The sequence below is a fragment of the Mesocricetus auratus genome, unplaced genomic scaffold, assembly GCF_017639785.1.
Source record: "Mesocricetus auratus isolate SY011 unplaced genomic scaffold, BCM_Maur_2.0 Super-Scaffold_100022, whole genome shotgun sequence".
In the NCBI taxonomy this organism is placed as follows: domain Eukaryota; kingdom Metazoa; phylum Chordata; class Mammalia; order Rodentia; family Cricetidae; genus Mesocricetus; species Mesocricetus auratus.
In genome coordinates this window covers 35,276,439-35,293,597 of record NW_024429203.1, presented here as the reverse complement: position 1 = coordinate 35,293,597, position 17,159 = coordinate 35,276,439, and the positions used below count along the sequence as shown (strand labels likewise).

General features: G+C 54.8%; 1 protein-coding gene across 1 annotated transcript in view; it reads right to left on the bottom strand.

Moving 5' to 3' along the window:
• Positions 1 to 1,037: 1,037 nt before the first annotated feature.
• Cspg4 (chondroitin sulfate proteoglycan 4) overlaps positions 1,038 to 17,159 on the bottom strand; it is a 35,706-nt gene continuing 19,584 nt past the window's right edge. The window contains exons 3-10 of the mRNA XM_005069575.4: positions 13,541 to 17,080; positions 11,390 to 11,872; positions 10,971 to 11,147; positions 9,014 to 9,212; positions 8,770 to 8,904; positions 8,500 to 8,666; positions 4,206 to 4,389; positions 1,038 to 3,907 (exon numbers count right to left, since the gene is read on the bottom strand). Of these exons, the coding sequence (XP_005069632.1) occupies positions 2,073 to 3,907; positions 4,206 to 4,389; positions 8,500 to 8,666; positions 8,770 to 8,904; positions 9,014 to 9,212; positions 10,971 to 11,147; positions 11,390 to 11,872; positions 13,541 to 17,080 (6,720 nt within the window). The 3' untranslated portion in view covers positions 1,038 to 2,072. The remainder of the gene's footprint in view (positions 3,908 to 4,205; positions 4,390 to 8,499; positions 8,667 to 8,769; positions 8,905 to 9,013; positions 9,213 to 10,970; positions 11,148 to 11,389; positions 11,873 to 13,540; positions 17,081 to 17,159) is intronic.

The following is a 17,159-nucleotide window of genomic DNA, read 5'->3' as shown; positions in this document are numbered from 1 at the left end:
AGGTGTCAAAGGCTGGTTGTACCTCTTCACCTCTACCCTGCCTGTTCTTGGGCCCCAAGAAATCCTAATTTTCCCCTGGAACTCATACACCCATTGCCTCCCTCTTTTTTTTTTTTTTTTTTTTTTTTTTGTTGCCTCCCTCTTATTCTCTCTGTCAGGATGGGTTTTTTTTTTTTGTTGTTGTTGTTGTTGTTTTTGTTTTGTTTTTTCAAGAAAGGGTTTCTCTGTATTGTTTTGGAGGCTGTTCTGGAACTCACTCTGTAGACAAGGCTGGCCTCGAACTCTCAGGAGATCCGCCTGCCTCTGCCTCCTGGGTGCTGGGATTAAAGGCGTGTGCCACCAATGCCCTGCTCTCTGTCAGGATCTTAAGCAGCCCAGATTGGCCTTAGATGAGGCCAAGAGTGGCTTTGAACTCATTCTCCTACTTCCACTTCCCAAATTCTGGGTTGACAGGCAAGTGACACCAATTCAGCTTTGGGTTTCTTTTATAGTGACTTCAATCCATTCTCAGGAACATATGATCTTCTGGGCCAGAATTTGTAAGGGCTGGAGTATCCTGTCTACCTTGTAATCATACAATGGCCTTTCTTTTGGAGACTTGGCATTTTCAGAACCATTGCTAGTTGAATGGTATGATCTAGGGCCAAGCGCATGCCCATAGGCTCTCCTGTGTCTGCAGTGCTTCCTCTCCTTAGTCCTCCTGGCAAAGGCTGGAGATAGTGAAGGCTCTACATAAAAGTCTGCATGTGCCAGGGGGTGGTGGTGGTGGCGCACACCTTTAATCCCAGCACGTGGCAGACATAGGCAGGCAGATCTCTGTGAGTTCGAGGCCAGCCTGGTCTACAGAGTGAGCTCCAGGACAGCCAGGGCTATTAGAGAAACTTTGTCAAAAAAAAAAGTCTGCATGCCTAAATCTTCCCTTTATGTATCTTGTCCCAAGCTTTGGCATTCCCTCACTTTTTTTTTTCTGTTACAACACACATGGAAAGGAGGTGGGGAAGGATAGGGCTGTGGAGGCCAAGACCCAGGCTAAGAAGTCTAGGGCTGGGAGAATTTATTTTATTTTTTTCCCTGAAGTTCCCTGTAGAGTAAGGGCTTTGGTCCCATCTCAACAACAGCCCCTCTGCCTGTACAGGTGAGACTAGAGGACTTTGGGAAGGCCCCAGGAGGTGGGAATTCAAGAGCTTGCCCAGATCTGTCCACCCCACCCCCATGAAGCTAGGCCAATGGCCTGCCCCAGGGGAGTGAGGCTGCCATGGATTAGAGCCCAGTGCACAGTCAAACACAAACAATGCACAGCTGTCCGGAGCCTCTGAAGCACCATTATCAAGGCTCCGTGGAGTCAAGTGCCCCAGTTTGCCTGCTCCCATGTCTTGAGGGGAGCATGGCCACCAGAGTGGCCTTCTACGTTCCCAGTCCAAGGGTCGAAGGTTGCTCGCCAGTGCTTCAGTGTTTTACCACAGGGCTCTGTGGGTAACATGGCTTCAGACCCTTCTCCATCCCATATACTCCAGGGCTCCATCAGGCCTGGCTAGCCCAGCACCATGTTAAATAGCTTTCTTGCCTTAAGTTAGCCAGCCCAGAGCAACCCACCCACTTTGCACCTTGAATATATTAATCTATTGACTAACATTCCTCCCCATTCAGCTTCAGGAAAACACCAGAGAGGGAGAGTTTGTTCTTCAGAGACAACAAATGGCCAGAGCTGTGGTGGAAAAGCCAGGTGCTGTCTTCTGATCTTCTAGGCAGCCTGGGTCAGGTGTGACTTATCTAAGGTCACAGACACGGGACCCAGAGTTGTGACCTGTCTAGGCTGGTATCCTGTTTTCCCGCAGTGAGCCGACTTTAGCTGCCTCTCAACTTGGCCCCTGCAGTTCTCCAGGTCTAAGTGAGCTGAGGAAAGTTCCAGCTCTTGACTCTACCCACTCCACTCCAGGATCTCCAGACTGTCTCCCAGCTCCCTCCACCCCTGGCATCTCAAGGTCTTTTTGGCCCCGGAGAGTCTCAGGCCAGACCAGGGTACCGAAGCAGTGGGTCTGGAGAATGGGCAGCCTTTGGACACAGGCCAGGTCTCACACCCAGTACTGGCCATTCCTGAGGGCAGGATTGGGTGTCCGGCAAAACTGCAGTAGCTCGGGGTCAGGCTGGCCTCCTGGCGGGGGCCCCTGGCCCGGCACAGTTGTGAGTGGAATGGCTTGGCCTGGCTCTACCTTGCGAAAGGTCTCTGTGTCGCCTGGTAGGCCATTGCGGGGTTTGGTGGTCAACACCTGGACATCATGCTTGCCTGTCTTGTTGCGTTTGCGGAGGTAGAAGAGCAGAGGCAAGATGAGGGCCAGGAGCAGGAGGACCAGGCACACAGGAATGATGACGCTGAACATGTTGGCCTCCAGGAAGCCCAGGAAACCGCTCCTAGCCACAGTGGGCATGGGGCTGGATGCTGCTGGGCCTGGCTGGCCAGTGGGGGTGTTTCTTCCTGGTTTCTCTGTTTCTGTCCGAGCAGCCTCAGGAACACTTAGCAGGGCCACGCTGTAGGACTTGGCTGCGTGGTAAGGTTCGGTGGCAAAGTCCAACGATGCCACTGCAGGTGGGACACCCCTTGCCCACAGCTCCAAAGTAAGACTGTCACCCGCTGGGCCAGTGGACCTACCCTCTGGCCTGCCCACTTCTAGGCCCAGCCTTCCCTCTTCCAGGTCCTGCTGAGTGAAATGCTCCACAAGCTGGCTGCTCCTAGGTTCTGTGCGGGCTTGGGACACACGGACCACACGGCCGTATCGGGGCCCTGCCAGGAGCCGGAAGTGGGGCATACTGCCTGTGCGGTTGGCCAGCTCACTGGCATCTAGCACAGTGGGGTCTAGGCGCAGGGTGGTACCCTGAGGCCATGGCCCACCTGCCCACACATGCAACAGAGCCTGCACTGTGACGTTCACAGTGGCTGATGCATTCACACCCCTGGCCAGAGCCAGGACTTTGAAGTGATCCTGAGAGGAGGAGAAGTTGGTGAAGGCAAAAACCACTTCCCCCTGGTCCACCTGCATCTGGCTGAAGGCAGAGGCAGGCTGCCCACCCACGAGTAGCTGCCCATACAGGGGCCCCTGAGTGAGGCGGTAGGCCACATCTGGCTCCTCACGATCTGAAATCACCTGGAGCTGCTGCCGGTTTAGTGAGGATCGTCCTAAGGCTTGGGGCACCTCCAGGGGTGCTCGCAGCTGCACCTCAATGGTGGATGGCAAGACATCCACAGCCAGGGACATGGGTATCGGGGGGCTGGCCCCATCAGACATGCTCAACTGGAAGATGCCCGTCACACTGCTCCCATTAGCCACAAAGGCCAGCCGCCCCGCATCCACGTCAGCCTGTGTGAAGCGGGTCACAGGCTCAGTGTTGTCCCCGACCAAGCTCAGGAAGCCATTGTGGGGTGCCCGCTGTACTTCATACTCAATCTCCCCTGGAGCCGAGTCGGGGTCTACTACACTCAGCTGGGCTCGAGAGACAAGGGCTCGTGAGCCCCTGGTGACACGGAGAGGGATGGAGGCCTGTGGCTGAGGAGGACGCTCATTCACATCCCGCACGGTGATGGCAAAGGCCTCAGAGGTTTGGGGCCCTGCCACAGAAGCCCCCGTTGGCCCCTGGAGGTGGGCACGGAAGCGGAAACTATCCTGCTGGGTGCCCCCACCACCATGCGCATATACAAGCTGTCCTGAAGCCAGCTCAGATTGCAGGAAGTGGGGCCTCCCAGCATGGAGTGGCTCCTCGGACACCAACAGCTGGCCCCGGGTGGGGAACTGTGTAACCTGGAAGAGCACATCGTGCCGAGCGCGCTGGGATGCTGGAACACTGGCTAGGAGGTTGGAGGCATCAAGGGAAGCCACGGTGATCTTGGCCCGCTGGCCCTCAGGGACCCAGAGACCTGGGGGTGAGACACAGGCTATGAAGGTCCAGCCCACTGGAGGAAGGGCGGTGAACCCTCAGAAAGGAGACCCCAGGGCAAGTCTGTGCCTCTCTTGTAGACCCGTAGCTCCAGGGTGGGGCTCGTGGCCCTGAGAGAACAAGGACTGTGCCTTCCTCTGCTGTCAGTGTCCCCGCCCACCGTCCCCATAGCGTCCTCGGCCCTGGGACTAAGACCGAAGCTGCTAGGCAGGTCTCTAGCCCTCCGTTTGAGGCATTTCTCTGCACCCTCAACCTTGCCGCCCCATCATGCCACTCACCTTTGTTTCTCCAGAGGCGGCTGGGGCGCTGGGGACAGGCAGCATCGAAAGACACAACCACAGCAAGGGTGGCAGCCACATCTCTGGCAGGTGGCGAGGACAGCAGGAGACCGATGGTGTCATGGGCTTCCCAGAAGGGCTCAGGAGACATCCCGTGCTCATACAGAATATTGCCAGCATTCACCTAGGGGAGACATTATGGTTGGATGTACCTGGAGACTTCCTATCAGGCTGGCAGGACACTAGCACTCCCGTCTCCCCAGTATCCCATACCCAGTCTTACTCTGAGCTCTCCTGGTTGAACATGGGTCTCTGTGTAGCCTGCTCTCTACCCCATTGGTTCAAGGGGTCACCATTAGGCAATTATGTGGCAGGGAAGAGCTGGACTCTCGAGCCAGAAGCCTAAGCTTCAGTCCTAGCTCTAGCTGGAGAAATTGATCACTTGTTCATGTTGCCATTTAAAGCAGGTCTTTCCTCCTTTGCAATGGCTCCCATCTCCCTTGTTTCCTGCAGACACTACTTCTATTCTCGCTTGTTATGTCAGTTTCCCCAAATAGGTCTTTCCCTTCCTTCCTTCCTTCCTTCCTTCCTTCCTTCCTTCCTTCCTTCCTTCCTTCCTTCCTTCCTCTTTTTTTTTGCTATGCAACCAAGTTACTTTTTCTTTCATCTTAAAGAAAACTACATTGAAATTACTTTTTTTTTTTTTTTACTTGAGATCGGATTTCGTGTATTGTAGTCTGCTCTAGCACTTGTTAAAATTCCAGTTTTATGTGGTGGCTGATGGCGGGACCCAGGGCCTCATGCATTCTAGGCAGGGACTCTTCCAACTGAGCCACATCCCCACCTCAACTGACATTTTCTGCTGGCGTTTGCTACCTCCCCCTTTTCATCACCCCCCACAATTTGGCTTTTCGAGACAGGGTTTCTCTATGTATCCCTGACTGTCCTGGAACTCGCTCTGTAGACCAGGCTGGCCTTGAACTCACAGAGCTCCGCCTGCCTCTGCCTCCCGAGTGCTGGTATTAAAGGCGTGCGCCACCACTGCCCGGCTTCATTACTCTTCTTTGCAGCAAAATTCCCCAAGAATAGTCTCCACTGTTACCACACATCCTCAGCCTGCTCCCCTCAAGATTTTGTTCCCATGATGTCACCAAGCACGTTTTCATCAAGGGTACTGATGGGCTCTACGCACTAGACCAGAGGTTGGGTCTCAGTCTTAGTGACTGCTGCGTGTCACTTGACGTAAGTGAATGGGATGTGAGGTTCTGCTTTGGGTCTCCTCCTATCTCAGACTCTGTTGGCCCTGCTCCCCAGTGCGGTCTCTGTCCTACATACTCATGCAGTCTCAGAGCCTCACGCAGCACCCTCACTCTCAGTGGTCCCCCAGTCTCAGATTCACACCTGTGTCTTTTGTCCACAGAGATGTCTATTAGCTATTTCAAGCTTCTTGGGCCCAGTTGTGCTCCGGCGGCCTCACCTCCTGAGACTCCATCTCCATGGCAGCAGCTCTGCTGGTGAGTGACTCAGGAAACCCCAGAGACCTTGGCTCCTCTCCCCTGCCACCCAGGTCCTGCCCGGGCCACTGCAAGTCTCCTCTCTTGTGTTCCACCCCAGGCCTCTGCCTACTGCCTCTATAGCGTCCTAACACAGAGCGAGCCTTTGAAGACATGATTCTCCTGCCTCAGCCTCCTAAGTAGCTGGTACGTGCCACAGTGCCAGGCTCAGCATTAAGCTCACTCTTGTTCAAACGCTGCAGTTGCTGGGTATCTGACCACAAAGGCTCGGTCATGACCCTGTTATCCACGAGATCTCAACTCCCTGTCACACCCACAGCAGCACCTATGATTTAGGGCCACATGTGCGCTGAACACCAAGTGATAGTCTTTGCTTCTGTAAAGAATCTGCCTTCTCTACCCTCTAACCAAGACACATCCTCATGCCTTGTCTTTGTTTTTCCCCTTTTAGGAGACACAGAAAGTTCTCCCTTTCAGCAAAACAGGGTTTGTGTACCAATAAAAGGGAGGTGAAGTGGGATTGCTATAAGCAAGCACTTTCAGAACCCCAGAGCATCGCAGTCGGGCCATGCTGTCTACACTGGGGGCAGACCCGTGCTGAGAGAGGGACTCTTCCTCAGTGGTTTGTTACATGAAGGAACACAGGCTTTGGAGGAATCGGGGCATCAGGTTTGTGTGAAATTTCCTAAGGCTTCAATGCTGACAACTAATGCTAAAATGTTAAATGTAATCTGGACAGTGGTGGCAGCGCATGCAGGCTTTTAATCCCAGCACTCGAGAGGCAGAGGCAGGTGGATATCTGCTCTGTGAGTTCGAGGCCAGCCTGGTCTACAGAGTGAGTTCCAGGACAGGCTCTAAAGCTACACAGAGAAACCCTGTCTCAAAAAGCACAAATAAGGTATTTTCGAATTTAAATAAAAATTTATAAAAACAAAACAAAACAACAAATTTAGATGTAATGTGTATTCAAATAAAACACATCTGTGGGCCAGATGTGTCCTAAAGGACTGAAGACTGCCTGCCACTTGTAACCTCTGGCCCAGGCTGACGGGGGGGTATGGTGGGCAATGCAGACCCACCCCCAGCAGCGGTGGTGCAGGTTAATGTGATGCTTGGCTAGCAGTGCCTGGATGAGAAAAAGGCAGAACTCAGGCCAGCTGTGCAGGGGTCTCCCCAGCTGTGGGAAAAGGTATCCTTAGGTGGAGGGGACTTGGATGAGCAGTCAGAAGGCTTGGTCTTGGTTTGGCTTTTACTAGCCATGTGCACTACACAGAGTCAGCTGACTTCCAAACAAACATTCCTGCCTGCAAAGGGAGGCTGCGTGAGTCCTGCCCCATCCAGCCCAGAGTCTTGAAGGCCAGTGGGACTGTCAAGCCATGGTTGCCTGCCCTCTTCTAGTGGAGGAGGGTGCCTGTGCCACGTAGCCTCTTTTCAGCCTGCTTGGGTGGCACTGCCAGTCTGGCCCCCTGGTGGCCATCCAGTCTTGTCCTTCATGTTGTTGCAGTGGGGGGGGGGCGGGGAGGAGAGACTGCTGGGTGGGGGAGGGGCCCTCGTGGCCTTGTCCTATTCTCTCCTCCTTCCTGGTCTCTGATGACAAGGCTCCCAGTGACTCAGGGCATACAGCCGCTCTAGCCACTGGCCAATTTCACTGTGGGGAGGAGGTGGAAGGACCTATGGTAAATGTCGGGGCCCAGGAGAAGAGAGAACGAACACAAACCTAGCAAATGATGTGATAGACCTAAGAAATCTACTTCACCCTAGCTAATCTTCCTCCTCTGAGCTACCTGCTGGGTGGGAGCTGCTCTCCTCCTGCTGGCTCCTTCATCCAGTTACTTCTCAGGATAAGCACACATCCTGAAGGGGGGGAAAGGAACCTATAGGGTCCAAGAGGCCTCCTAGGTGAAGGAGTTCTGGAAAGAGACCTGGGGGGTGGGTCCTGCCATTCTCAAGGGCCAGGGTAACCCCCTCTGGAAAGTTCTTGGAGCAGCACCGCAGTGCTGCAGACAGAGTGACAGGGCCAGCTGCATCCTTTGGATCCTGCTTATACAGAAATAACTGGGAGCATGTCCGTCCTAGTTTTATGTGCCCACAAGGCTTCTAGATGGGAGCACCAAGTGTGTTGTTTGCCCAGAAGAGCAGCCTGGAGGAGCTGCTCACAGTGACAGCTGGCCCTGCTGGTTACCGAAGACAGTCTCTACTTGAGGCTGGAAACTATCATTTTGATTGGTGGCCCTGGTCTGCCCTAGGAACCCTGCTCCGAAGAGTGGATAACAGCACCCCTCGGCTTGGCCCACTCTGCCTGTGACTCATCTGCCCCCAGCTTGCTCTGTTTCTCTCTGGCACCTGCCCTGAGCCCCAAGCTCAACTTTATCTCAAACTCTGTCCCACTAAAGCAAACTCAGCCCTGCCCTAGCTGCTGGGGTGCCCCTGCTCCTTCTTACTGTGAGCTTTTGTTTTGGTTTTTCGGGACAGGGTATCTCTGTATTGTTTTGGAGCCTGTCCTGGAACTCACTCTGTAGACTAGGCTGGCCTCGAACTCACAGAGATCCACCTGCCTCTGCCTCCCGAGTGCTGGGACTAAAGACATGAACCACCATCGCCTGGCTTACTGTGGTCTTTTTTAACGTCTAGGATCCAGTTACAGCTTCCTTCTAGAGGCCTATCCCTGAACCTGGGTAGGGTCTAGAAAAGCTCAGCTGCCAGTGAGGTACATGCTCAGGCTGGCAGCCACCTGAGGTAAGTTTGGGGTCTGTGTCTTGGCTGAGGGGCAAGGCCCTTACCTCAGCCTGGGTGAAGTTCACCAAGGCCTCCTCTGCGCTGCCTTGCTGGGCATGGAAGAGCCGACCAAGCTGGGGGCCTCTTACCACGCGGTAGAGCAGGTGGCGGGGGTCAGTGCCTGTGCTGGAACTGGCTCCCAGGCTCTGGCTGCTGAGTGGCTGCACAGACTCTGAAAAGCACAGAGGAGCCTGTCAGCTGTTGACAGGGGCCAAGGCCAGGGTCCCGCTGTGCCACCCCCAATGCTACCCCAGCTCCTCAGCAAGCAGGCCTACCTGGGCAGACAGTCAGCTTCCGACTGCCCTCCAGCGAGAGAAGCACTTGCTTCTGGGCTACCACTCGGAAGAAATGTCCGGAAGAAGTGTGCACACCATCCGAGAGGTCAAAGTGGAAGCCTCCTTCCAGGACTCCTGAGCACAAGGGGTCGATCTGGATGCTCCTGGCCCAGTGTAGCTCCCTACCCTCAAGGTACCTCCCAGGGAGTAGGGTGGGGGACCGAAGAATCCCCTGAGCACGCACCTCTGTGTGAGAACAGCACAAGTCCATTGTCCAGCTGGGCCTGAGTGAAGTGGCGGACCTCTGTGTCTGGAGACACCCTCAGGGCTATCCGTCCATTGCTGGGCTGCTGGATGGTGTAGACTAGGTCTTCTGGTCCTGAGTCATTGTCTGTGGTCCTGAGGGCCTCAGGAGGGATAGGCACAGTGGCCCCCTCCCAGATCTGGGGACACAGGCATGTGAAAGTCTGTCCACGTCGTGCCCCCCCTCCTGGTCCTAGGACTTCCACTAGGCTCCACCGTGCTCTGCTCAGCTGTCATTGGTGCCTGAGTCTTTCTGGGCTCTTCACATAAGGGACCTTCCATTCCATTCTCCTCAGGCCCGCTTCGTTCTCCACCTGTCCTAATCTTAACTGCACCTCAAAGTCAGCCCACAGCCCCCTGCCTAGAAATGCTCCTGTCTGACCCTTACAGAGCTCTTACTTCCCAGAGATCCCCATCCCTGGCCAAAGGTGATATTCCATCTGTATCTCAGAGGTGGGCAGGGACCTCCCTTTCCTCCCACCCTGGCAAACACCACCTGGCAGGGGTGGGCACGGGGTAGAGGTAGAGAGGATGGCCAGCTCAGAAATAGGCTCTCCTACCAGCTGAATGCTGGCTGGGACGGAGGTGGAGAGCAGAGGAGAGCTGAGAATTTCCTTCTCAGTCCTGAACCAACCCGCGCAGAATGCAGGGGAGGCCGCCTAGGCTATGCTCCCAAGTAGGGTAAGAGCCTCTTCCTGGGCCTTGGGCCACGTGGCACAGGCCGGTCACTGTGGTCATTCTGGGTAGGGGTCCTCATAATCAGAGAACATCCTTCTAGAACCTATTAGCTCCTCCCTCATTGAGTCCCCGAAAGAGAAAGCCTCGTTGTCAGGCTTCAGGGAGCTAATATAGGTGGATATTGCCATCTGGTGGCCAATTTGCCACACAGCAGTTCCACTCTGCGGTCCTAAGCAACCATTAGTTATCTAGACCAAATCCCACTCATCCCTTCCCACGGGCAACATTACACCACCTCTTCATAGATAACCACAAAGACTCAGACCCTAGGCCAGAAATAGCCAAAGTTACCCCTTTTCTACAGCTTTCCAAAGCTACTCTTGGTGGTGGTTTATGCCCTAGAACAGTGGTTCTCAACCTTCCTAATACAGTTTAATGTAACCCTTTAATAGAACCCTTTAATACAGTTCCTCATGTTGTGGTGGCCCCAACCATAAAATTATTTTCGTTGCTACTTCATAATGGTAATTTTTTCCTACTGTTAGCAACCATAATGTAAATATCTGTGTTTTCTGATGGTCTCAGGTGACCCTTGAGAAAGGGTCATTCAATCCCAAGGGGTCGTTGAGAACCACTGCTCTAGATGCTGACATCCGAAGCTCTATTATTTTGTATTGTATTGTTAGTCCAACCTCTATTGTTCCAGGTAGGCCTGTCAAGCTATAGCCTTTTTGTTTCATGTGATCATGGAATACTGTCTTGCTGGGACCTCTGCTCCCATTTCTTCAGGGCAGGGCTGCCACTGCTCTGCAGCCTATAAGGGATAGAAACTTGCGAAGTCTAGCAGTGGTCTTTGTTTGCCGTGGCACTCCAGTTCCCCACCTGCAGCTCACCATACAGGGCTCATAAGAAATGTTATCAGGGGTCTTGGGCCTGAGGCATGGGGAGCCTTCTGCTATAGGTGAGTCCAGGGAACAGCAAAGGCTGAGCATGGCCTTTCTAAAACAAAGATGCCCACTGTGTTTCTAAGTGCCCAGTAAGGAAACCTCACAACTGCGGTGTTTTCAGCACCACATCACGCCTCTCCTTCCAACAACCCGGTATGTGGCAGCGAACCCTTTTACAGAGGACGAAACTGAGCTTGAGAGGAGGGGAGAAGCAAGGGGGACCCTGGTCTCTTTCCAGAAGCAGAGATGGGGTGGTCCCCAGGGTGAACTCACCTGCAGGCCTGTGTTTGTGGTGAGGACAGGAGGTTGGTCATTAATAGGCAGGATAGTGACGGTGAAGGCCATGGGTTGGCTCTGGCGGTCCATCTCTGAGGCATTGGCCACCAGGACAAAGCTGTCTGTCGGTGTCTCACTCCCATCGTGCACGTAGCGGATCAGCTGCTCTTCCACCTATAAGCAGACCCGGGGCTAGTTGTCACGCGTTAGCTAGCCTAAGACTTAGCAGGGATCTTGGGACCAGCACCCTTAATGTTCTGTGGCTGGGTGCAGGAGAAGACAAATTCCTTTAGAACCCATGAAAAGCCAGGGGACAGTGGTTTCCAGCTCCCAGAGGAAGACAAGAAATAAAGCATAAAGCAGTGCTAGCAACTGTAGGGCTGGGCCGCAGCCTGGGGTCTCTGGAACAGCCGTACCTCTCTCCAGGAGAACGTGCTGAGGCTCCCATCTTGGGGTTGGTCCTCCTTCTGCAGGGCTCCGTGCTGGGGTGGCTCTAGCACCTGTAGGAGGAGGCCTGGCAGTGTGGGGAAGTACGGCCCAGTGATCTGGAGCAGTGGAGGGGCCAGGGTACGGGTGCCACCCTCAGGAATGCTGAAGTTTTGCACCTTCAGGGGAATGACTGTGGGCAGCACCTCCAGCTGCACAAAGATGCCCTCAAGAGGATCACCCAGGCCCGAGGCCACATCCAGGGAGAAGGAATCACTCCAGGCTCCAGGGCGAGAGTGTAGGTAGAGAACCCTGCCTGAATTCACCGCCTCCTGGGAGAAGCTCTGCACAGGGTCCAGGCTGGGTGGCTCATCTGCCGAAGCACCGTGGGACACCGTCACCAGGTAGCCGGCGCTCGGGGGGCTCCTCAACGAGAATATGATGTCTGCAGGCTGCACTGCTTCCTGGGCTACCTGGTCAACAGAGACCGCAGGGACATACAGGGTCACAGGCTGTGCTGGACCTCAGCTGGCAGACAGAGCAGGCTTGGTCTCCACGTATTGCTCATCCTGCAGGATATTGCTGCTCATGTGCATTTAGGTTCACAAGCAAAACATCCAGACTCACACACACACACACACACACACACACACACACACACACACACGTTCCTCTGATGGGGCTCTGCTCAGGCTCTTTCTGTTCAGGTCCATATTAGGTGGATTTGCCTAACTCTTCAGCCCCCATCTTGGTATTATTGCTACTATGTACCACTAGAGGGCACCCCCACCGTTCCTAGAAGCGCAGGCTCCCAGACTCCAGGTTTTAAGTATTTTGCTGAGCTAGGTTCAGCCGAAGATGCCTGATTACTCCCTCAATGCCTGATCCAGCCACACACACACACACACACACACACACACACACACACACACACACACACACACACACACACACACACACACACACAGTTAAGTGCTAACCTCAGATTTACTCTGTGCCTTTACAGAGGGCATTGCTTTTGTTTGTTTGTTTGGTTTTTTTTTTTTTTTTTGGTTTTTACGAGACAAGGTTTCTCTGTTTTGTTTTGGAGGCTGTCGGTCCAGCCTGGCCTAGAACTCACAGAGATCCGCCTGCCTCTGCCTCCCGAGTGCTGGGATTAAAGGCGTGCGCCACCACCGCCCGGCCGAGGGCATTGCTTTTACTGGGGATGCCATGCCTGGTGTTTGCTGTCCATATGCTATATCCTCCCTTGCTCCTCCCTTCTTTTGAGCCTCAGCTGGGCTGGGACTTACTAAATAGACCAGGTTGGCCTTGAACTCTCAGAAATCGGTCTGCCTTTGCTTCCCAAGTGCTGGGATTAAAGCCACATGTCACCACAGCTTGGCTCATATGCTACCTCTTCCAATGTGGGCACTTCCTGACATGTTCAGTTGTGGTCTTTCTCAAAGTTTAAACACTCAGAACCAGAAGGGCATCAAGATTTGAAAGGATCTGGTCTGAGTTTCACAGTAAGGCAGTGAACCTGCTGGTCGGTGTTACACTGTGATCCCCCTGAGTGACTAACCCTCCATAGACCCTCACAATCCCAGTATGGAGTCTGGGAAAAGAGCTGAAGGCCTGGGGACTTGAGGGGTAGTACTCCTCAAAGCTTTCTACCCATGGCAACCTCCTAGGGAACTTAACAGGTTGCACATGCTTGGACTCCTCTTCAAGACATCTCGTGGGTCTGACTGGAGCCCAGATTTTACATGGTTAGCCACAGCAAAGCACACGTATGCACGTGACACCTGGCGGTACAAGCAGCTTACAGGCAGATGCATGTATAACAGATTCCCCCAGAGGCACATGTGGTGAGTACTGAAGCTACATAATACTTTTTTTTGTTTGGTTTTTTTTTTTTTTGAGACAGGGTTTCTCTGTGGCTTTGGACGCTGTCCTGGAACTAGCTCTTGTAGAATAGGCTGGACTGGAACTCACAGAGATCCGCCTGCCTCTGCCTCCTGAGTGCTGTGATTAAAGGTGTGTGCCACCACCGCCCGGTTCCATAATACTTCCAAGCCCTGAGTTGCCTCAGTAACATCCCCTTCGTGGAAGTGCCGCCCTGCTTGGTCCATGACCATGCTCACCTCCTTGTTCCTTACCTCTAGCTGGTCCCTTCTGATCTCAGCTGCTTCTCCCTGGAAAACGTAGATCTTTTTATGCTGGACCAGTTGTAGTGGGGCCAGGGGACCCTCCAGGGCAATGGTCACTTGTAGGATGGTGTTGGTGTGCACAGGCCCTGCTGCCACAGAAAGTGCTAGAGTGTCATGGGGACTGAGGCTGCCATTATGGCTATAGAGAATGACTCCATCCAGCAAGTCCCGTTGGGTGAAGGAGGTGACTGACTGACCGTCCCGGAGCAGCTGTCCCCAGTGAGGGCCGGTTGTTACATGATAGTGGACCTCATTTCCACTTCGGATATCCAGGTTGGTGTCTAGGTGGAGCACAGCTGTGTCAATGGTTCCCTGGCCTCCTTGAGGAACCACAAGACTAGAATTATTGGTTACATGAAGATAGGGTTCTGAGGCCTGCACCTCCAGCATGGCAGTGGCCTGGTGCTGCCCATCAGACACCTGCAGCTGGAGCCAGCCATGGTCGGCTCCTGAATGCACAAACAGGACGTGCTTCTTCCTGAGATCTTCCTGGGTGAAGCGGTAGATGGGCCGTGTGGGTTCCTCCATAGCCACAATGCTGCCAAAGAGGAGGTCTTTGCGGGTCAGCACGAGCTGAGCATCAGTGAAGCCTGAGTCAGCATCACTGAAGGCCACATCATCTGTGGTCAGCAGCCGCTGTCCACCCCGGGCCACATGGAAGACACGGCTGATGGTCTGCACCGGGGCATGGTCGTTCACAGGCTGGATGGCCACTCGGAAGACACCACGCACCTCCTCCCAGGCCATGTCACCACTGCCCTCGCCCTGGCGTGTGGCCACAAATGGGATATCGTCCTCTACGGTCTCAGAGTCATCATGCTGGTAGACCAGTCGGCCATGCAGTAGGTCCTCATTAGTGAAAGATGTCACTGGGGTGGCCTTTCCCTTTGGTTCCTTCCAAGCCAGCCTGCCATGGTGGGGCTGCTCCATAACCTCATAGAGATAGCTGGCACTGTTGAGACTCTTGACAAAGAGGTGGTCAGCAGACAGGACTCCTTCCCCTCCCTCAGGGACCATGAGAAGGACATTAGTGAGGACAGGAGCATTTGGGTCGCCTCCGATGTGGATGGGGAAAGTATAGAGTGGGGAGAAATGTGGTGGAGACGTGACACGGAAACGGAAGGAGTCATCAGCTGCCTCCGAGGTCCGCATTGTGGCCCTGTAGGTCACACGACCAGCCTGTAGGTCACTCTGGCTAAAACTCTGGCCATCTGACAGCCTTGTGCCCTGGAGCTGCAGGTTGCCTTTCCGGGGGGCCTGAACCAACTCATAGTGGAAGGTGTGAGGGTACGGGCCTGCCTCCCCCTCCAGGGTAGCCTCGAGGTGGGCTGGGGTGAGGATCTCCTGATGGGGGTTCTGAGTGTGCAGAGGCTCAAGACGCAGCATCCACACTGTGGCCCTCTGGATGGTCACTGGGAAAGACAGATTACTCAGTGTCTCCTGGCCCACCTGGACCTCCAAGGTCAGGTCCTCCACTGTGTCTCGGGTGTGGTGTTGTGGGTCAGTGCTCAGGTACCTCACTCGGCCTTGCTCCACGTCACGCTGGTGGAACGCCAGCGTATCCCACCACTCAGTGCCCTCCACCCCTCCTGCCCCCTGCTTCTGCAGCTCCCCGAACCGCAGGGTGCCAGTGACCCGGAACAGCACACTCACATCCTGTCCTACTGCATTTGTTTCTACTGACAGGTTAGCAGGCAAGATGGGTGCAGCAGAGCCCTGGGCCAGGTGCAGCCCCGTGTTGTGGAGGATCTGTATGGCCGGCCGGACAGCCACTACCTTCAGTGTGGCTGGAGCGCTGGCCTGCATCCCGTCACTGACCCGGAATGTCAGGTCCTGTGCAGGCCCACCACGGTGGACGTAGACTATGTTGCCTGCCTCTAGATCACGACAGGAAAACTCAGTGGCTGCCTCTCCAGGCTGGTCTCGGTGTTCCACGGGGACACCAGTGGAGGTACCAAGGAGCTGGATGGTGAGACCCTCACAGGCAGAGTCCGGGTCATAGGCTTGGAAAATCTCAGGTCCCAGAGGTTTCTGTGTGTGTTCCAGGATAACCATGAGGCTGCCGTGCGGGAAGACAATGCGGGGTGGGTCATTGACGGGGTTCACCTGGATGGGCAGAATGTAAATCTGGCCCCTTCGAAGGCAGGAGGGGACAGGTGCTCGAGCAGTCACTGACACCTCCAGCATCAGTTGGTCAGAGGTGTCCTCAGAGCCATCGTGAACAAAGCGGGCCTTACGGTTCACCACATCCAATAGGGTGAACATTTTCCGGGTCTGGGCTCCAGGGATGTCCAGCTCCAGCTCACCGTGGCGTGCACTCTGGCTCACACTGAACAGCACCTGGGACTTGCGGAGTTCTGCCTCTGTGAGGTCCAGTGTGGGCTGCACGTGCCTCCACTCAAGCCAGGCCGTGCCACCCTCGGCCACCACCAGCGGGCTGATGGTAAGCAGCTGGGTGAAATTTGCAAAGACAGGAGGCAGTCCTGGCTCGGGAATACATGGCTCCGGCAGCTCCATAGCTGGCCAGGCTTCCGGTGCCAGGGTGGAGAAAGTTTCATATGGGCCATAGGCCTCCTCTTCATATTCATCCTCCTCGGGTCTGCAGCCCGCTGCCATGTCACGGGTCAGCCAGGCATCCCGGAGCCCCTGCCTCCTGCCATTGATACTGAAGTCTTCTATGCAGCCTACCAGGGAGATGTTGACAGCCCCTGGTGCCAGGCCTAGACGGTGTTCTTGGAGGTGGCGAGAGGCCTCTGCATCCAGCCCCCCAAGGAGGAGACTGCCACGTGGTTCCAGGTAGCTGAGAACCCCGCGGTTGAAAGTACGAGTAGGGTACTGGTCCACAGAGATCTCCAGTCGGTGAGCATCTATGTGCACGCTGACCTCATGGGGCTGCCCGTCAGCCACAGGCACACTATTACGAAGCAGCATGGTACCTTGGCCCTTTTCAACCACAGCCCTCAAGTGGCCCTCAAATATGTCCACGTAGATAAAGTTGCCACGTTGGTCCCCTGCTTGGAAGGCCAGGGGTGCTTGCTGACTCCGAGTGGTGAGTGTGAACTCCAGGGTCCCTTCCTCCTGAGTGCTCCAGGCAGGGAAGGCAGCCAGTGAGTGGGGTCCAGAGAAGCCCAGGCCCACGTCGTCGCCAGCAGAGAGTTCTTCAGCACAACCTTCGTGAACATCAGGCGTCAGCGGGCGGAGAAGGTTGCGGCCATTGAGACTGGCTGAGTGGAGGCAGCCCCTCAGCGGTCGGCTGATTCCCTTCAGGTAAGGCAGGTCAAGGCTTCCAGAGCCCCCCACAAAGAGCCCATAAGTGACCTCTAGGTGGGCTTTTGGGATTGGGGTTGAGGTGTTTAGAATCCCATCGACAGACAGCACAGCCCAGCTGTTGGAGACCGTAAGCACTACGGTGTGGGGGGCAGAGTCACTCAGCTGTATGTCGGTTGGGGTCTGCAGCTTCATCTCCTTTTGGCCTAAGACAAGTCTGACCTGAAGAGAAACAGGGAGATCAGGGGTGGGAGTGGGTGATGTTTCTATCTACCCCACCAAAGCACAGTACATTTTCACA